General features: G+C 53.4%; 1 protein-coding gene and 1 long non-coding RNA gene across 2 annotated transcripts; one reads left to right on the top strand and one right to left on the bottom strand.

Moving 5' to 3' along the window:
• Positions 1-7,805: 7,805 nt before the first annotated feature.
• CTU1 (cytosolic thiouridylase subunit 1) lies at positions 7,806-13,568 on the bottom strand. The gene is made up of 3 exons (XM_042970376.1): positions 13,520-13,568; positions 10,071-10,615; positions 7,806-8,528 (listed from the first exon to the last, which is right to left on the bottom strand). The coding sequence occupies exons 2-3, from the start codon at positions 10,576-10,578 to the stop codon at positions 7,954-7,956; spliced, it is 1,083 nt and encodes a 360-aa protein (XP_042826310.1). The 5' UTR covers positions 10,579-10,615; positions 13,520-13,568; the 3' UTR covers positions 7,806-7,953.
• LOC122234357 lies at positions 8,461-9,093 on the top strand. Its single transcript, XR_006212132.1, has 2 exons — positions 8,461-8,552; positions 8,884-9,093. It is a non-coding gene; the product is annotated as an uncharacterized LOC122234357 (long non-coding RNA).
• Positions 13,569-20,629: the final 7,061 nt, after the last annotated feature.

Here is a 20,629-nt window from a genome sequence, read left to right as displayed (position 1 = left end):
TTATGTCATTGAGCACGATGTCCTCAAATTTCACCCGTATTGTCGTGTGTTTCAGAGTTTCCTTCCTTTTTATTTTTTAAAAATATAATTTATTGTCAAACTGGCTAACATACAGTGTATACAGTGTGCTCTTGGTTTTGGGGGTAGATTCCCGTGATTCATCACTTACATACAACACCCAGTGCTCATCCCAACAAGTGCCCTCCTCAATGCCCATCACCCATTTTCCCCTCTCCCCTGCCCCCCATCCGCCCTCAGTTTGTTCTCTGTATTAAGAGTCTCTTATGGTTTGCTTCCCTTCCTCTCTGTTTCTATTATTTCCCCTTCCCTTCCCCCATGGTCTTCTGTTAAGTTTCTCAAGATCCACATATGAATGAAAACGTATGATGTCTGTCTTTCTCTGACTGACTTATTTCACTCAGCATAATACCTTCCAGTTCTATCCATGTTGCTGCAAATGGCATGACTTCATTCTTTCTCATTGCCAAGTAGTATTCCATTGTATATATAAACCACATCTTCTTTATCCATTTTTTTAAGTGGAATCATCTGCCACTTAATGGATGTGCCATATTTTGTTTGACCAAGGAAGTTCTTCATGTGGGCTAGCTTCTTTTCTCCCTGCCTCCCTCCCTCTCTTCCTCTCTGCCTCTCTCTCCCCCTCACACCTTCCTTCATTCTCTCTCACTCCATTCAACAACACAGAGCACTCACTGAGCATGAGCCACTGTTCTAAGCACTGAGGATATAGCCATGAACAAAACAGACAGAAATCCCTGCCCTGCTGAAGCTTATATTTGGGGGGGGGGGGGGGAGGCAATCAAGAGAAAGAAAGTTAAATAAGTACAATATATGATATTACAACTTATGAATGTATGAAAAATCATAAGAAAGTAGGGAGGGGAATAGGGTCAAGAAAGCTGCAAGTGAGGTGATCTTTGGGTAAAGACCTAAGTGGGTTGGGGGTCTCTGGGGAAAGACTGTTCTAGACAGAAAGAGTGGCAAGTGCAAAGGCCCTGAGGTATGTCTGGGGAGCAGTGAGGAGGCCAATGTGGCTGGAGCAGAGTGAGTAAGGGGGAAACAATAGAAAGAAATGAGGGCGGTCAGGCCATGGAAAGTATGGACTCTAAGGGATAGGTACTATCTTGTCCCTCTTTACAGAAAAACTGAGGCTGAGAGGGGAGAAGTGTCTTGTCCAAGGTCACCCAGCTGGTCAGTGCAAGAGGCAACGTTCAAACTCCAGGACTATCGGGCTCTCTGCTCCATTACCTGACTCTTTCATTGTCTTTTCCAAGGCGATTTGAAGGTCTGTTCCATTTGTGCACTGATTTGTGGGTCCAACAGTGTTTGAGTGCATTTTTCATAAATTAGCTCACCAAAGCCTTCCCATGGTGTCGTGAGAAAGACACTCTTATTATCTTCAAGGTACAGATGAGGAAGGGAAGTCGTCCGCCCAAGTTTACACAACGCTGAGTGGTGTCGCCATGATTCGAACCCAGGCGGACAGCTCTTAACAACCACAGGGAGTGAGATGCCCGAGAACAAAGGGGCAAATGGTGCAACTGCCTGAGTGGTGGGATTAGCTCCAGATGGGAGGAAAGACGCCTCTTCCATTGTTCCAGGAAGGAAGAAGGAAAGGGCGGGTGAGGTTTCGGGTGGGGTGTGGGTCCTGTGGCAGGAAGAGGAGGGAGGGCCCTTGGGGTGGCTTCTGCTTCCTCCAGGAAGACGGAGGCCAGCTCATCTCAAGGGGCACCTGGGTGGGTGGGGTTGAGGAGGTGAGGGAGGAGAAGGCACCCAGGTGAAGTTGGCACTCAGCAGTTTAAAGAGGCATCTTTTGAGCAGTTGGACGATTTTGTTTTGTTTTTCTCCAGCAAAGAGCAGGAACATGCAGGGCTGGGTGATGGTGGGAGGGGTGCTGAGGACACTAGAGGTGGAAAGGACTGTGGGGTATAGGAAAGGCAGACGGAAGGGGCTTTGGCGGGAGGCTGCATGAGGGGGTCAGGGGTGCCCTGAGGTGGAAGAACAGGTATGGCAGAGACACCCACAGCTCTGGAAGCCTGGGAGGCTGTGGTCAGGGAGTAGGATGTGGGTTTTGTGGCTTCTGAGGTGGAGCCCTTCTGGATGGAGATAGGGGCCAGGGTGCTACCGTGGGAATGGGCGATGGGGGAGGTGGTCTCAGACCCCGTGGAGGCTGGGGGACTGCAAAACCAGGGGGTCCTCTCGCTTCAAGGCTCCTGAGTCCCCGTGTCAGGGAATGCCTGTCTCTGTCTGCACCTATAATGAACATCAGGCAGGTTGCCAAGGACCTCATAAACATGATCATGTTTAATCCTCCCAGCAGCTTCATGAGGTTTAGAGACTCTTATTAGCACCGTGTTACAGGTGAGGAAACGGGGTCTCAGACAAAAGTCGCTTGTGCAAGGGGCAGAGCCAGGATTGGAACCTGAGGCATCCAGCTGTTAAACCCCATGCCATTCTGTCTTCAAATCTGTTTGCATGCCATTGAGGGCAGGGAATCTTCTGCTGGATCCCCATCCCCCTGGCACAGTCCGGCACGCGATGGATGCTTGGGGGATGAGGAAATGGACCCTCACTCTGCCTTGTTGGGCCCTGACCAGCTCCTGGCTGGCAATTTTTCGAGTACCTCCATGTGCCACATCTCCCTTAATCCCCCCGCTGGCCCACACACAATCGCTCCCATTCTACAGATGGGGAAAACCCAGAGAAATTAGGTTAGTTGCCCAACATTGCATGGTGAGCAAGTGGTGTAGGTGGGATTCAAACCTCAGCCCGTCCGACTTGATGCCCCTCTGATGCTGATCTCACGTGTCTCTTTGATTACCCAAACTTTCTGGGTAATCTCTCAGATGGCTCTGAGTCAGCACCTGTATCTGCTACGTGCCAGGCAGCCTCTGTTTGCACACCTGGGCGCCCCTGATGCCAGGTCAACAGCCAGAGAACATTTCTGCCCCACCTCCTTCTGTCTTTATTATCTCTCATTTATTGCAGTTTAAAAAGTGGGAGAAGGTGGGTCCACTCCCACCCTCCCCCTGAGTCTTCTCCTTGTTAGTAAACGACACCGACACCATCCTTTTCCCTGTTGCTTGGGTCAAAAGCTGGGAGTGGTCCTTGCTCCCTCCCTCACACCCACCTCCCACTTTGGCAATTCCTGTCATCTCGGCACCAAAATAGCCATGGAATCCACCCACTGCCCTCTTCTCTCACCAAGCCGTGTTTATTTCTCACCTGGACAGGTGCAATAGCATCCTAACTAGTCTCACTGCTTCCACGTTTGACCCTTATTCCTACCCCCCTACCAATGCCACGTCCGTTCTCCACTCGGCAGCCAAAGCGTTCTTAAAATTTTAAACAGTATCATGTTAAAACGTGCTTCAAACCCATTTATGATTCCCCAATGCAAATAGAATAAAACCCAAATGCCTCCAAGGCATTCTGTCTGGCTTATATCCATCCCTCCAACCTCATCACTCCATCATGCTCTGTGCCTCAGCTCCCCTGCACTTCTTTGATTTTCCCAGTGTGGTAGTTGAGGGTCTTTGTCCCACTTTAGGTCTTTGTCTTTGCTGATCCCTTTGCCTGGGATACCCTTCCTGCCACTGTGATCACCTTGTCTGGAGCAGACATTCTCTTCTTGTTAGTTTCCTTCCTATGCCTTATTTCAATCTAAAATTGCTTTATGTTTTTGCTTCCTTGTTCATTGTCTCTCTTTTTTCCCCCCTCTATGGCATTTATCACCATCAGATGTCCCTCACGTTTTATTTACTTTCATTCTTATGGATTCTGTCTCCCATAACTTGAGTGCCATCTCTGACAGGGCAGGGGTTTTTGCCTTCCTTATCTGGTTCTGTGCCCTGGTGCATAGTAGGCACACAGTAAACATTTGTGGAATGAAGTAAAATCTCTCTCACTTGAACTGAGTCTTCATGAGGGCTGAGACCTCATCTAGCAGATTCATTGCTGAAACCCCTGAGCCTAGTCTGGTACCTGGCATGAAGTGGGGCTCTGTATAAACAGGCTGAAGGAGTAAGTTTATCTCAGTCGTCTTCTCTCTAGAATCTCTGCTTCTCTCTAAAAATCTACTTCCCTCCAGGATCTCTGCTTCTCTCCAGAAATCTGTTTCCCTCCAGAATCTCTGTACCCAATGCTTCTACCTCTTCAGACCTGGCACGAATCTCCAATTATCCAGCCTCGGGAGAGCAAAACATAGGAGAAGACAGGGAAAGCCCATCTTTCTGAGACTGGGCTTTAAATCCCTCCAGGGAAGAAAGATTCCAAGTGACTCTGGAGGATGCGGTTTCTGCCCTATCAGCCTTGATCCTTTCACAGATCCACTGCCATCCTCAACAAGAATGAAGGATCCCTTGTGCTTACGTAGGGGCTGCATTTACCAAGGCCAAAACCATAGCAAAACCTCCCTCCATGATGACTGGGGCTTCCTGCCTCAGCAACATCCCTGCTCTGCCCTCCATGCTTACTATGGTTTCCTCCCTCAGCAAAAGACTGCCCCGTGTTTACTATGGCCTTCTGCCTACGTTGGCAAACATCATTATTTCTGTTCAGTCTGTTTGGGAAGGACTCCTCTTGTATTGGGGTTCATGCAGGAGCTCTTATGCTTACAAACACACCCTAGGGTTTAGTAGGCTTTCCAACCCATGGTGAGTGCTCACTAAATAGCCCTCCCATCCATTCCCACCATCCCACCCCTTTGCCTCTGCTCTGTTTGGCTTCCCCTGGCAGTCCCCCTGGGCTAGCTCCTCCCCCACCATCTTGGCCTGCTAGCAGCCCTTCCAAACAGGTTCAAGGTCCTTCCTTGCCTGCAGGCCTCTATCTGCCATTCTTTCAGCCCCATCTCCCTCCCACCCCATTCTCGTGCTAATTCTTACCCTCAGTGTTTTAACACTGCCTCCTTCAGAAGGCATTTTGTGACACCCCATGCTGAGCTGGGCACCTCACCTCTGGACTCCCTGGTGCCCTGGCTAGCTCCCCTGACCGTAGCACGAGTCCCTCCATGTCTGCCTTCCCCACCAGACAGGTGGGGAGACCTGAGGAAACCACTGAGGGCCGGGACTGGGGCTGCCTCAGTGTCCCTGGGAGATATCAGCAAATGTTTGCTGCGTGAATAAAGGCACGACCTTTTTCACTCCTCTGCTCAAAACTCTCTGTGGCTTCTGTCTCAAAACCAAAGCTGAGCCTATACGCTCTGTTCCCTCTCAGCCCTCTCTTCCCCCATTACCCTGCCTCGGTCTGTGACTGCTGTGCTGCCACCAACAAGGCTCTTCCCTGCCATCTGCAGAGCTCACTGCCTCACGTTGGATAGGTCTTGGCTCAGATGCCACCTTCTCCTTGAGGCCTTTCTGTCCACCTCACTGTTTTGTGTGGGTCTCAGCCCATCGATAACCCGGGTTCTCATGATTGCAAGATTGCCCTCAAGAGTAACCACCAGGAAACTTAAAAAAAAAAAAAAGGTTTATTACTTACAGGATCTGGAAATCACATGGCATACCACGGGCCATACAGCAAAGTCACGGTGGAGGGTGGGTGCATGGGTGTCTGGGGTTCTGCTTTTATTGGGATCAAGGGGGGGGGTGCCTAGGATTTCAAGGGTTCACTATTCATGAATTTAAAACATAAGAGTTGGGGGGCGGGGGCAGCGCCTGGGTGGCTCAGTCAGTTAAGCCAGACTTTGGCTTAGGTCATGATCTTCTGGTTCATGAGTTCCCAAGCCCCACATCAGGCTCTCTGCTGTCAGTCTAGAGCCTGCTTCCTACCCTCTGTTCCCTCCTCTCTCTGTCCCTCTCCAACTCGTGCTCAAAAATAAACATAAACATAAACATAAAAAAAAAAAACCACAGAAGAGTGGGGAATTTAAAGCTTGGGAAGAGGAAAAACAAGGTGCTGGTGATTTATGGAAATCAGCTAAGATCTCTAAAACAAAGGTGCCTGGAGGGGGTGGGGGGAGGGAGCCAGGCTTTTTTTTTTTATCTAGTTGTCTGACTGGAAATCTGTTTACTGAGATAGCCATCTTTGAAGAGGAAGCCTTGGTGAGCAAAGCTTAAGTCAGGCACTTGGATTACAGAAAAGAGAAAACCAGGGGCGCCTGGGTGGCTCAGGTTGCGATCTTGCAGTTTGAATGCTGGCTGACAGCTCAGAGCCTGGAGCCTGCTTCAGACTCTGGGTCTCCCCCTCTCTCTGACTCTCCCCCTCTCTCAAGAATAAATAAACATTTAAAAGTTACAAAAAAAAAAAAAAAAAAAAAAAAAAAAAGAAAAGAAAAGAAAAGAAAATAAAAGAAAAGAAAAGAAAAAAGAAAACCCAACTGTCAGGGCTTACAGTACACCTGCTTCAATGTGGGCATGTTTCCATCCCCTGATTTATTACCATCTGACATACTATATATTCAACTTATTCTTCTCCTTTCTCTTTTTGGCCTCTCCCATTAGGGAAGGTATTTATGTGTTCACGGCTGTCACAAATGAAGTGCTCAATAAATATTTGCAGAATGAATGAGTGCATGTACACACAGGTCTTGAGGTCAAGGAAGGTTTCCTATGGGGCCTTAATATTTCTGCCAGACTGTGCCTCTCGCCCTTGGCGGCTGGCTCAGACCAGGGGGTCCCGGGTGGGGGTGGGGGTGGGGGGGCCAGAGAGCAGAGCTCCCAAGTGGGCAGCAGAGACCTGATTTTGCCAGCAATGGCCACCTGATGCACAGGCGTGGGCACAGTGACCTCTTGTGGCCAAGGCCTAGGACAGCATCTTCCCAGTTCCCTTGTTGGGGCCCTCGGGTCAAATGGGACGTCTGAACAGTGGTTGAATCCGAAGGCAGATGGGCTATAACAGACACACTATATTTCAAAAGCTTAGTACAAAAAAAAAAAAAAAAAAAGCGCCTGTAAAATACCTCATAGTTTTAAAAATAGCGCCTACGTGTTAAAATGGTAATATTTTGGATATTTAGATCAAATATATTTATTTGGGTCAAGTAAAATATATTACTAAAAGTTCACCTGTTCCCCCTCCTTTAAAAAATAAGCTGTTAGAAAACTGACAATTACACATTTGACTCACACTATATTTCTATAGGATGGTGCTGAACCACAGGCCAACTCTGGCCATCCTCCCCCCACCCGGGTTCAGAGGGACAAACTCCCCCTAGGTGACCGCACAGCCAATGAGATCGCGCTGTGGATGAAACCGGATGGTGCAGCATCCACACCGTGTGCCGCGCTCAAAGGTAAACATGGTTACTGTAAATGAGAGTCCCTCAAGTGAAGCGGTTTTACTTCTCGTGCAACAGTCAGACATGACACATAGTAGGTCCTATAAAAGCATTAGGACTCTCCTGAGCATGCCCAGAACCTGGCAGAGTGTGATGCAAGCAGCCCCTTAATTCCTACCGGCTCTGAGACACAGGAGTACTGACCCCTCCAGCCCCTTCTCCAGGCCCCCAGCCCCTCCTCCCTCAGACCCGAGAGTCCTAACCCCCAGCCCCTCCTCCCTCAGACCCTGGAGTCCTGGCCCCTGTCCTTTCTCCCTCAGACCCAGGAGTCTGACCCCACAGGCCCTCCTCCCTCAGACCCAGGAGTCCAGGCCCCCAGCCCCCTCCTCCCTCAGACTCTGGAGTCCTGGTCCCTGTCCTTCCTCCCTCAGACCCAGGAGTCTGAACCCACAGGCCCTCCTCCCTCAGACCCAGGAGTCCTGATCCCCAGCCCCTCCTCCTTCAGACCCAGGGGTCCCGGCCCCCAACCCCTCCTCCCTCAGACCCAGTTCAGGCCCCCAGCCCCTCCTCCCTCAGACCCGGAAGTCTCGGCCCCCAGCCCCTCCTCCCTCAGACCCAGGAGTCCCGGCCCCCAGCTTCTGCGGGGTCGGCGGCGACCGGTCCCGTCCGTCCCCCTCCCAGCCTCGCACCGAAGCCCGGGCGGAGGTCCCTTGGGTTTATTCGCAGCGCTCTTTACAGGCAGCCCCGCACCCCCCGGCGGCGGGGCCCGGCGCAGAGCCGGGGTCGCTGGGAGGCGGGGGTGGCGGCCCCGACGACCCCTCCTCGTCGCGCCCCCCGCGGCCCTTGCCGATGGCCAGGCGGGGCCGGCCGCGCTGCAGCCCGTCCAGGAGGGCGCAGGCCTGGCAGAGCGCGCGGCTGGCCAGCGCCCCGCAGCGGGAGCAGGCGCCGGGGGGCGGGGGCCGCGCGGCCGGGGCCAAGGCCAGGCGCTCGGCCGAGTGCACCAGGTCCAGCGCCGCCGACGGCCGCGCCGCCTCCAGGAGCTTGAGCAGGTGGCGCGCGTGGCCGCGGAAGGCCTCGGGCGCGTAGACGCACTCCTCCGAGAAGTAGTCGAGGCGGCGGAAGTGCGCGTACAGCACCACCTCCTTCTGCGAGGCCAGCTGCAGGGGGCGGCAGCGCGGCAGCGCGCCCCCCTCGCCCCGCGAGCCCAGGCCCCCGCCCCGGGCCAGCCGCCCCGCGTCGCCCCGCAGGAAGTTCATGAGCACGGTCTCCGCCATGTCGTCGGCGTTGTGGCCTGGGGGAGAGAGACGGGGAGCCGGTGAGATGGGGGCGCCGCCGTGGGGCAGCAGGGACCCAGACGGACGGGGAGGGGCCCTGGAGAGCGGCCCAGAGTGGGCGAGCCGGGCTGGAGACCCCCACCCCACCCCCAGACACTGCAGGACGCCAGGACCAGGAGAGAGATGGGGGCGGGGGGGAGGGTGCGTGGAGAACAGCAGGGAGGGCCGGACAGGGCCGTGGAGACCCCTGGGCACCGCGCGACAGCCCGGTGGAGGTGGGCGGTGGGCACAGTGAGAAACGAGAGGGGACACACAGGCCTCCAGGAGGCAACCCGGGGTGCCCTCATTTGCCACCCACTTATCGCCAACCAGGCCCTGTGCCAGTTGCTTTTTCAGGAGGGTCAGTCTCAGTTGAAGGTGTACGTCACACGGCACCGGCACCGGAGAAGTCAAAGCGGCCTCTAACGGTCAGTGGAGGTGTTGCTGTCCCAGTGCGGGGAATGCGGGTCACCGCGTGCAGGAAGGCCAGCGAGAGCTTCGGTATTTCCTCAACAGTCACCATAAACGTCACCTAAACGTCTACCTATTCTGCATCTTGTCGTCTTATACTTGAGTCTGTCTGGTCCGACAGACACCGGTCCTCTTGGGGCTTCTCCAGTTGGCCACACTTCCCCTCCTCAGGGCCTTTGCACCAGCCACCTCCTCTGCTCAGACCCCAACAACTGGGTCTGCCCTTCACTGGTTACTCAGGCGGCCTTCAGATCAGGCTCACTCAGGAACCACTTCCTAACTCCAGGCTTCCCCCTTCACTGGGTCCTCCTGTTATAAACTGGCAAAGTCTGTGTGATTTTTCCTTAGCGGCACTTGCCGGGTTATAATTATGGGCATGTCGGGAGGGCAGGGGCAGAGGCTGCCTTGGGCAGCATCAGGAGGCAAACATCTCTGTAAGGTCTGCTGTTTGCCAATCTCTGGTCCAAGTGCCTCACACAGAACTCACTTTATTCCCAACGACCCTGGGACCTCGATATTATTAATAACCCCGTTTTACAGATGAGGTAACCGAGGTTAGGTATTGCTCGAGGCTACAGAGCGTCTGGTACAGAGGAGATGGTCAACAATCACGTGTTGAAGCAACGGTTGGGAGAGAGTAAGTTCTCAAGTTCTCAGAGAGAAGAGGCCGACAGAGAAGGGGGGTCTAAAGAGTTGCGTTTCAGACTACAGATGGCTTCTGATGGGTGGTGTCACTTCACTCGCCTCCTTTTGTGAAGGGACACAGAGAATGTCATTTTGGAAACTGCAGGGAACACAGCCCCAGCCCCCGGAGAGCACCCCTGCACCCCTCCGTGGCCAAAGCGAAGGCAGTGACTCAAAGCTTGCCGCGCCCAGCCCCGGCGCGCACACACTCTGCCCACGCACCTTCAGCGGGCGTGCGCACCCCCTTCTCGTGGAGATCCCCCACTTCGGGCACCCCCGGCGTCTCCTTCACCCCTTGCTGGGCACGCGCCCAGCCCCCTTGCAGCGCCCGCCCCGCGCCCCTCGGCCGCGGCGCCCGCGCTCACCCGTCACGATGTGCGTGGCTCCCACGAGGCGCGCCCCTTCCTCCAGCGCGCGGCGCCGCAGGACCCCGCAGAAGGTGCAGCAGGCGCGGCTGCGGCCGGAGCCGGCCGTGCTGCGGGCCACGGCGTCCATCGTCCAGCCCCCGAAGAGGTCGGCGTAGGCCACGACGGTGAGCGGGAGGTCCCAGCGCGCCGCCTGGCGCCGCACGGCCGCCAGCGCCGCGTCCCGGTAGCCGCCGATGCCCTCGTCCACGGCCACCAGGCGCAGCGAGACGCCCAGGCGCGGCGCCAGTTCGCGCAGCACGTGCGCCAGCACCGTGGAGTCCTTGCCGCCGGAGGCGCCCACGGCCACCACGGCGCCGGGCGGCAGCAGGCGGCCCGCCAGCACCGTGTGCAGCACCTCGGCCTCGAAGGCGGCGCAGAAGCAGGCGCCGCACAGCGCTCGGCCGGAGCGCGGGCGGCGGAGGGCGGCGCGCGCCGCGTGGCAGCAGGCGCACTGCGGGGCGGGCATCGCGGGTTCCGGGCGGGCGGGGAGGAGTTGGCTGCCCCTGGACAGGGAGAGAGGGGAGGCAGGTTACGTGCGGATTCCGGATTGCGGGGTCGATGCCTCCGGGGAGGCTGCTGGATCACATCTCCAAAGGAGACTATCTGGGGTTGCTTTTGTTTTCGAGGTGGGGTGTTTGGGCCTCCAGGGCTGGGCTCAACTCTGCTCTGGTGTCAGAATCTCCCACAAGCTTCTACGGATGTATCAAAACATGGATAAGCCCATCCCTGACCCCTTTCCGTCCCCCTCCTCCAACCTCCTCCATCCCCAGCCAAAACCAATCCTCTAGCTACACCCTCCTTGGTCCCACATGCCTGGTAAACCCAGTATCCCCTCCCCAAGCTACCATGGCCTCCAGCCTGGCCTAGTGCAGGAGCCTCCCAGCAGGTTATCTGCTTCTGGGATTTGCCACCATATGTGGAATGACCTCATGTGACCTATTGTTTACTGTCTGTGACTTTCTGGGGCAAGGGACCAGTGCCACTCAAGGTGTCTAACAGGCGCCTCAAAACCCAGATTCCCGATTCTTCTTCCCACGCCTGCTTCTCCTGCAGTAAAGAGCACTTCCATCCTGTCAGCTGCCCAGGCAAGATGCCTTGGGCTCCGGGACGCTGACCTGCTCTCGCCACTCTTCTTCCTCTCCCTGCCGGTGACTCCAAATTACAATGTCAAGCCCTGACCGTTTCTCCACATCCTCAGACCTCAAACCCCAAATGCCCAAATGGCATACAGCAAATCCTGTTTGACGGCAGCTTTAACCCAGAAGGCGATGCGTCTCCCCATCTCCACGGCTGCCACCCTCATGTGAGCAATACTGCAGGAGGCTCCTCACCAGAGTCCCTGCCTCCACTCTGCCCACCCTCCTCTCCTCTCCACAGGACAGCCAGCGGACCCTGCCCGGTATGTTCTATACATCGTCCCGTGCAACCCTTCTCACTTTAGGAAAAGCCAGTGGCTCCGAGGCTCTCTGTGACCTGGCTCCCTTTTTCTCTGACCTCATGGCCCACTGTCCTCAGTCATGCTGGTCTCTACTCTCAAACACTCCATGATGCACCTACTGGAAGGTGTTTGCACCAGCTCTTTCCTCTGCTCAGAGAACTCCTCCCTGTCCCGGGGCCAGCAAGTAACGCTTAGGAGCCATCAATGGTGACCATCAGGTGCATCTGTCAGCGCTGAGCAACAGCCCTTTGAAACTTTTTTCTCCTTTGACTTTTGACTTGATCCTCTCTCTGCTGCCCTGGTTTATCTTCTGCTGAATCCCAGTCTCTTTTGGAGAGTCCTCATCATGGTCCTCGGGTCCCACCCAGCCCATTCTCCTTGTAGGTGACTCTGAATTGTGATGTCCATCCAGCTGGTCCTCCAAATGCCCCACTGAGGATTCTGGCTAGGCCTTCTCCCAGATCCCAAGTGCCCACACTGGCCAGGCTCCATTCCACGAGGCAGAAACCTGCTCCAGCCCAGCTGTTTCCTGTCTCCTGAGAGCATCACCACCTTCCACCTAGCCCCTTCGCAGGACAGGACATAAAGTCACCTTGGACTCATCCCTCCTCTTGCCCTAAATCTACAGTCACCCAGTTTTGAGGTCTGCCTCCTGAAGGAGGAAGACCCTGGCAGGTGTTGAGTCTGTGCAGATTGTCAGAGGCTCATAGGCCATGATATGGAGTTGGAATTTTATTCTAGGGAGATATGAGCCACAGGAGGATTCTGAGCAGGAAAGGGATATGAACTGACAAGGGTTTTGTTTTTGAGAGAGAGAGAGAGAGAGAGAGAGAGAGAGAGGGAGAAGAGGAGGGACAAACGGAGAGGGAGAGAGAATCCCAAGCAGGCACCATGCCCAGCATGGAGCCCAACACAGGGCTCGATATTACTAATCAACCCTGAGATCAGGACCGGAGCGGAAATCGAAATCAAGAGTCAGATGTTTAACTGACTGAACCAGCCAGGTGCCCCTGATTTATATTTTAAAACGATCCCATTCCATTGACTGCTGTGTGAGGAACATCCTTTAGGGGGCAAGAGCAAAGGCAGGGAGGCCAGTGAGGAGGCTATGGCAATAGCCAGTGACAGATGCAAGTGGCCTGGGTGGGGGTGGTGGGCAGTGGAGGTGGGAAGGGTGGGATTCTAGATCCGTTCCGAAGGCAGAGTCCATAGGACTTGCACAAGACTTGGATTGTGGTGGAGGCGGGGCTGATGAGAAAAGGTGAATGCAAAGTGACTTGGAGGTTTTGGCCACAGCACCGGGGAGGAAGATGGGGCCATTTTGTCAGGAGGGTCCCCAGGAATTCCATTTGGACACGTCAGGTTTGAAATGCCTGTTAAGTGTCTTCCCCTTGAAGACTATGAATCCAGTCTGGGTCAGGCGCCCCCTCTAGGCTCACAGAGCCGCCAAGATGCCTCCATCCCAGCCTGACCATGGCTCTACCCGTCATGGTGGCCGACCTGTCTCCTTCGGGGTACTAATGTCAGGGACTGGGTCTGCCTCGTCCACCAGCCTCACATTGGGCTTGGAACAGTGTCGGCGCTAGGTTAAAGAACTGTAGAATGAGGTAATAATAGATGCCCCCAGAAGAGACGCGGACCCCAGGGATGCCTCTGGATTACAGCCTTGTCAGGATGATAGTGTGTGAACCCTCTATCAGAACAGAAGCTCGAGGACACACTAGGGGCCTCTTTGATGTGCCTAATGGCATGGGGGTTGGGGAGGGAGATCGTGGAATCCCCACCTGGTGGAAGGGGTGGACGGGCAAGAGACAGGATGGACCACAATGCCCAGAGTGGGGATCCTGGCCAGAAGGCCTCTGGGACACAGGCGCTAGTGTCACCACTCCCCGAGGCTCTCGACCTCACATGGCACCGCAATAACGAGCGGGGGCCCATGGGCCCACACGCTCCAGGAGCAACTACTCACCTGGACAGAACGCGGTACTAGGACGTCCCAACAGCCCCACACGCGGAAGTCTGGCACGGAAGTGGCTCCGGAGACTACAACTCCCACAAGGCTTTGGGGCTGTCTTGCCTACTGCTCCTAGAACCCCATGCGGCAACTCCAAAGTTCCTGCCCCTACTAGGCCTCTCAGTCCTACAACTCCCAGCAACCCTTGCGGCCCTTTCTACCGATTGCTAAAGTGCACTGCCCGATTTCCTTTATGCGCCTGCGCCTGGGCTTAGGACGCGGCAGAGCTGAGAAAGAGAGAGAGAGTTTCTGTGACGGTGAGACAGAAAGAATTTCTGTCGCAGTGCGTTGTCACCGTCACCGTGCCGGACACTTAAAAGGCGAAGTAGCTGTATTCGGATTATCTGTTTTCGTGGGATTATTACAGGCTTTTAAAGACACTGTAGAGCATTGATTTCTACCCTTTGAGGGTGGCGTTGCAGCTGGGAATTGAGGATGGGAGTGCTGCGGCGGCTCGAGAGTGCGAAAGGTGGAGGTGACGCATGCTCAGGGCAGGAAGTCCGAGGGTCGGGGCTCTGAGTGGATCTATGCGTGCACGTGCGGGTGGTATTTGTGCGCATGAGCCTGTCGGATAGGGAGAGGTAGCAGTATGTGTGAGCTGAGGTCTCTGCGCGTGCCTAGCTGTTAGTGGTTGGGGGGGTGGGGGGTGGTTTCTGGACGTGTGCCTGGCTCTGGGTAGTGGGTGAGATTGAGGTCCCGGCCAGCGAACCGGGTAGTACACACTTCCCTTCACCAGGAGGTGGAGCTCCGGGATGGCAAGCCGGTGAGAGAGGGCTTGACCCCTCGAGACCCCGACTTCTGAGACTGAGGGATCCAAAGGCCCAGACCCCTGAGACTCAGTAGTCTTTAGGCTCGGGGTCCTGGAGCCTCAGAGGTCCAGTAACCCAGGGGCCTGGAGACCCAGACCCTCTCGATTATTACTGAGAAATCCCACTCTAAAAAATACACCAAACAAAAGTGCATATTCACATCAAAGCCATGTTTGTATGAGCACTCTTCCTAATTGTTCCAGACTAGAAACAACCCAAATATCCTATTGTATAGCGTATGGCATATGCACACAGTGAAACTCTTTCAGCAGTGAGAATGAATGGATAGCTGTTGTGTGGGTAACTCTCACAATAAAATATTAAGCACAAGAAGCCAGACACTAGGATCCCAACTACATCGAAGTCAAAAACAGAAAACTAATCAATGATGATAGAAGTTACTTATAGTGGTTACTTTTTTAGAGGGGAGTAACTGAGAATGAGTGCTGGTGGGGTTTCTTGATCTAGGTGGTTATTCCAGGAATGTCATCATCGTACGAAAATTGATCAAGCTTATCTTTATAAACTGAACTGTTTTCTCCGTGTATGTTTTGCTTCAATGTCTTTTGCTTTAAGAACAATATAAGGGGATGTTTCACTCAAATATATGCTATTTCATTTTAAAATTCAGATGACGTGTAAAAATTATAAGAAAAATTTCATTTACCGAAACGGTCTCAAGAAGAAACAAAACCCCCAAATAGCCATGTGTCCATAAAGGAATTGATTCAGTAGGAAACATCTTTTTCCAGGGGATAAAAATTCACTGGCAAGTACTGAATGGCAGAAATCATACCGATTTCTATGAAGCTTTCCAAGTATGAAAGATACATCAGCCAGTATGACTTTTGGGGGTCTTTTGCCTTCTCCAGACTTCATTGAGTCCTGCAGAGTAGGACCAAGAACCTCTTCATCTCTGGCGACTGGGGGTCTGAAGTTGCACTAATGCATACAATTACTATCCTTTTCCTATCCACTGGCTTCCTCTTGTGTGTGTGTGTGTGTGTGTGTGTTTTTAACCACTTTTCCCATACTGAGACCGTGGTGACCAGACTGTCCCAAGACAGTGCCTGGCATTTATGGTTCAAGAGATGTTTCTGCTGCTGGTAGTGCTGCTATAATCCATGCTGTAGGAAGGTGAGTGGGCCAGGAGCCAGAAGAGTCTAGGGTGGGAAATGAGGGTGGAGTCTGGGTCTCTCTAACAGCTTTGGTGCAGGGTCCAAATATGACTTTGAAGTGCAGAAATTGGGGACACGGGTCTCCATCCCCCCAGCTACTTGGGTCAGGACTCCTGACTAACTCCACATGCCTCCTTTTTTCTCCCACCCCCATGAATCAATGGGTCCTGTAAGCTTTATCTCCAGAAAATGTCCCAAATTGCTCCCTTCCTCATCCCCTCTTTGTCCTGCCTCCTCCCCTTCACCCATATGGCCTTGACCATTGCTCCTTCCTCCTGCCCAGCCTCCTGGTTTCTGGTGTCTCCCGTCAAGTTTGTGTCCCACATAGAACAGGCCCAGAAAGGTTTCCCTACCCCCATAGCCTACCCTGCCCCTTCCCCGCTCAGAGCCCTCTGGTGGCTCCCCTGCACCCCAGGGTGACTTCCTCAGCTTATCAGGTGCAGAAACTTCCCTGTCTTCTCTAGCAGGTCCCAGAGATATTTGTATTTCCTTTCATCTACCAGGCTCATAGCCATGTGTCCATAAAGGAATTGATTCAGTAGGAAACATCTTTTTCCAGGGGATAAAAGGCTCAGTGCCTTTGCTTGTCACTCCTCTACCTGAGGTGCCTTCCTCCATATGTTAATATGACCAGTTCCTCTCCTCCTTCTAGTCTCAGCTAAGCCTCTCTCCCTCCAGGATCTTTCAGCCACTCTAGACTCCTGGAGTCTATACATGGGCTTGGGTCAAATAGTCGTGCACCCTCTGTGTCTGTTTGGGAAGTGGGAGAGGCACACCTCTCAGCTCCACCACCCCCCACTGGATCCTGGTCCAATAGCAACCCCCTGCCATGCTGAGCTGGTCCCAGGAAGGAAAAGCCCTAACAAGCCGCCCCCCTCCCCCAACCCTAAGCACCTGATGTCCTGGAGCTGCCCCACATAGGGGCTGGAGATGAAGGGGAATTCACCTGCCAGGCTTAGCACCCACTGGGCTCCCAAAACATTTCCTTCAGCCTCTCTGTGCAAAGTGAGTTGCAACACAGATTCTGGGGGTGGACAACCTGGCCAGGTGTTTAGGATGTGGAAGGGCCTAGGGCCAGAACTTCATCCCCTGCCCACCCCCCCCCCCACCCCACTTCCCCAGAAAGCCCCTCTTCCGTCAACTGTGTGACTGAGGAGTAGGAGGGCTCATGCCCCTGGTCCTCACCCTGCTCAGAGGGGCCCTCATGGGGTCTGGCTTCCTCTTCACCTATGGCCTCACCTGGATCTACTACACAAGGTGAGCGGGCCTATCCCTCTCCAGGGAAGTCTCCAGGAAGTCCCTGAGTTCCAGGTGGGGCTGAGCTGTCCCACCTCACCTGTAGTTAGAATTAAAGGGGTGACTCTCTGATCTGAGAGCCATGTTGTCCCTGCAGGTGTGGGGGCCCCCAGGGAGCAGAGCTGAGAGGCCTGACCGAGTCTCCGCCCTTCTTGAGATGGGACTAAGGTGTGGATCTGGAGTCCAGAGGGACAGATATGGGGACATCATGGTCAGCTTCTTCCTGGAAACACCTGGCCCACACACCCTGTGACTGATCCTTTGTGTTCTACCTGCCCCTACCCCCATCTATGCACCTCCTCTCCCTTCCCTGTTCCCTCCTGTCCCACCCAGTCTCAGCCCTCTGATGCAGGGACTAGCCTTTGTCATCTTGTTAACACTATACAGTTTTTAACTCAAAATTTGGTTCCTATTGTATACCACATTTGTCACCTTTCCCCCCTAAATTTGTACTTTTAATGGTCTGCATTCCACAAGCGTTTACTTATCACACACTACGGGCGGAGTAAAGCCCAGCATTCTTAGGGGTCACAACTGTGCAAGAGGGCCATGCTGCATTTAGTGACAGGAGTCTTTGTCAACAGAAATACTGGATGGTCGGCGGCCCCAGACTGTTGACTCCACTCCAGATGCCCCTCCAACCCGCCCCCTCCCCCAGGGCAGCTGGAGAGAACACCTGAAAACACAAATCTGGACGTTTCACTCTCTGATTCTCTAGCTTTCCACTTTCAGTGGCTTCTATTTCTCATGGAAATAATGAGAAAGTAGGAAATATGGCCCATGAGGTCTTGCTTTCATCTGTTTGTCCCCCTTTTGACTGTGCTAGACAGGGTTCCCCAGAGGAACAGAACCAAACAGAGATTTACTATGAAGAACTGGTTCAATACTGGAGGCTGAGGGGACCCACAATCTGCCACCTGAAAGCTGGGGACCCAGGAAAGCCAGAGGTGTAATTCCAGTCTGAGTCCCAAAGCCTGAGAACCAGGGGGAACTGATGCTGCAGATCTCAGTGCACGGGCAAGAAAACACCAATGTCGCAGCTCAGGAAGGGAATGAGTACTCTTCCTCTGCCTTTTGTTCTTCTCAGACCTTGGATGATGCCCACTGGCAGCCGGAAGGGGTTATCTACTTTACTGAGTCAACCAAGTCAACCAATTCAAATGCTAATCTCATCTGGAAACACCCCCACAGTCACACCCAGAAATAATGTTTAATTTGGGCATTTAATCAGCATAGACAGACAGACACACACACACAAAACTGGGCATTGGTCATTCTGACTACTGAGACCGCTGGCCATATCCTGTCCTTTGCTCAGGGAAGATGGGGCTCCTGTGAATAGGCAAATGGCCCTAGTTGTCAGGTTAAAGAGATCCTGGGACAATGTCTTAGAAGGAGAGAAACAGGCACACTGTTTTCCTGGATCCTTTGCATGTCACTGTGAACTTCTCTCTGGGCCACCTGTGTCCCCCTGGATTGGTGGACCAATCAATGTACCAGGGCTCAATGGCTCTTGCTCCCGGAAATTCAGCCACTTTCCCCCAACACCTTCTTCACTCCCAGCAATAGAGCAGCTGGAATGTCAAGCCAACAAAGGTGAGCCACCAGAGCAGCCACAGGGTGTGAGAGCTGCAATAGTTCCTGCTCCTCCACTGACCCTCGGATCCCCATGGCTGCTGCTTCAACTTCTCCCTTCTCTTGTAGCCAGCTTTAACCTGGATGCAAACGTGGAAGGGGATTCTGGGAAATGTAGTCCCAGCCTGGCAAAGCTCCACAGGCGTCTTCACTGAAGGCTTTAGATCTCCATTTAAGAGCCATCCTTTAAATACAGTACGTAAAAGGGGTGCCTGGGTGGCTCAGTTGGTTAAGTCTCTGACTCATGATGTCGGCTCAGGCCATGATCTCACAGTCCATGGGTTTGAGCCCTGTACTGGGCTCTGCTCTGACAGCACAGACCCTGCCTGGGATTCTCTCCACCACCACCGCCCCCCACTCCTCCTCCACTTGCTCTCTCTTGCTCTCTCAAAATAAGTAAAGAAACATTTTTAAAAAATTAAAAAAAAATACAGTATGTAGAAAAATGCATCAGGCCTGTAAACCTCCAGAACATTACCTTTTACCTATTAGCTATGATTTGTGCAAGCTAGTGTTTCAGTTACCTGTTGCTGCACATCAAGCCACCCTACAAATCAGGAGCCTGAACAATCATTGTATTTTGTCTCACAGTGCTGTAAATTGGTCAGAGCCCAGCTGGACAGTTTCACTCCGTGTCTTGCTCTGGGCTCTTCTGGGCAGTTATGTTGTGATGGTGGCCGGGGCTGGGCCTGGATGTCTGAGGCTCAGGGTTCCTCTATGTAGCCTCTCTCTCCATCAGAGTCCCCTGGGTTGCTTACACAGACACCCAGGACTCTGCGAGGCAGGAGTGGAAGCTACCAAGCCTTCTTAATATCTGAGCTGTATGAGTCTTAGAACATCTTGTCCTCCACATTCTATTAATCAAAGTAGTCACGGACCCAACCTTGATTCAAGAGGAGGAGATAATAATAACAATTTTATCTCATAATGAGGGGAGCTCCATGTTTGTGTAAGGAAGGCCAGGGTTGTTTGGGGTGGTCTTTGGAAGCTAGTTCCTACAGCTGCCCATCTGTCTTGAGTTTTGGCTGCCTGCTGTATGTGATGAGGGGATTACCCCTCTCTGTCAGAGATGTTCAGAAAATGAAATGGAACCGGATATGTAAAAGGGCAACACAGAACCTTCACTTTCCCTGCTCTTGAACTAGTGGCAATAGCCTGGCATTGTCCATAGGACATTTCTGAGGGTGGATAGAAGGATAAGGAGGAGAGACTGAGACCTTCCCTTCCCCTGAGGGAGTTCCCTTCCCCTGGAGTTTCCCTTCCAGGTAGACCTAAGCCCTCTCCAGCACATCTGACATGCTGACTATACTGACTCCAGACCTAGGATCCCTGTTCTGTGTGATCAGGCCCCTCCACAGAGCTGTGGACATGCCCAAAGCCAGCACTCCCCTCTGATTCAGAACCACGGACAGCACCATCACCCTTTCCCAGGGACCACCTCCCACCCCCAGCCAGGTAAGTCCTGTTTGGAGACAGCGCCCCTGTGGGTGGTGGCCCCTCCTCTGCTGGGGCAGAGGTGATGTTGGTCACAGAGCACAAAACTTGGTAGCTGGAGGACGATTTCCAGCACATTAGGAGACTGAGTGTGATAGGGAACATAATACCTGAGAGTCCAGGAATTCTCAGGGTACCAAGATCACCTGTGGAATTCACATCCCTTGAGATTGCCTGAGAGTCCCTACCATGTCAACTTGTCTCTGAGGACCCACTTTGCAGTTCAAAAGGGCAAGAGCTCCCGCTGTCCCCCCCCCCCACCCATCCCCCTCAGCCATCCCTAGCCTTCACCTCCCCCATCCCAGCTACCTACCCTGTGACATTGGAATTGTCAGGAATCTGTCTCCCAGCGAGATGCTACTCCCCTCAAAGACAAGAGCTACATCTCTCATATTCACCCCTTTACTGGAAACATGAAGGCATAAGGTAAATGGTTGTTGAATGAATGAGTGAATGAATGAATGAAATTTTCTCTCCATCTCATGGGAAAAGTTGATAATTCTTCCCTCTCAGATTAACATAAGCTACTCATCTCCCAGCTCAATGAATTCTGGTCTGACAAAGATTGATTAAGTAGCTCCATGTGTAGACAGTGGTGCATGAGGCAGGGCACCCACATATGATTTGGGCAATTCATTTGCCCACTCTGGACC

The sequence above is a fragment of the Panthera tigris genome, chromosome E2 (genome assembly GCF_018350195.1).
Source record: "Panthera tigris isolate Pti1 chromosome E2, P.tigris_Pti1_mat1.1, whole genome shotgun sequence".
NCBI classification, from domain to species: Eukaryota; Metazoa; Chordata; class Mammalia; order Carnivora; family Felidae; genus Panthera; species Panthera tigris.
This window is presented reverse-complemented; position numbering and strand designations above follow the sequence as displayed.

Bases quoted from the DNA above. Each gene is read 5' to 3' on its own strand.
- CTU1 (XM_042970376.1), bottom strand. From the start codon at position 10,578: ATGCCCGCCCCGCAGTGCGCCTGCTGCCACGCGGCGCGCGCCGCCCTC. The intron at 8,529-10,070 runs GTGAGCGCGGGC...TCTCTCCCCCAG, and splicing joins AGCCACGCACATCGTGACGG to GCCACAACGCCGACGACATG.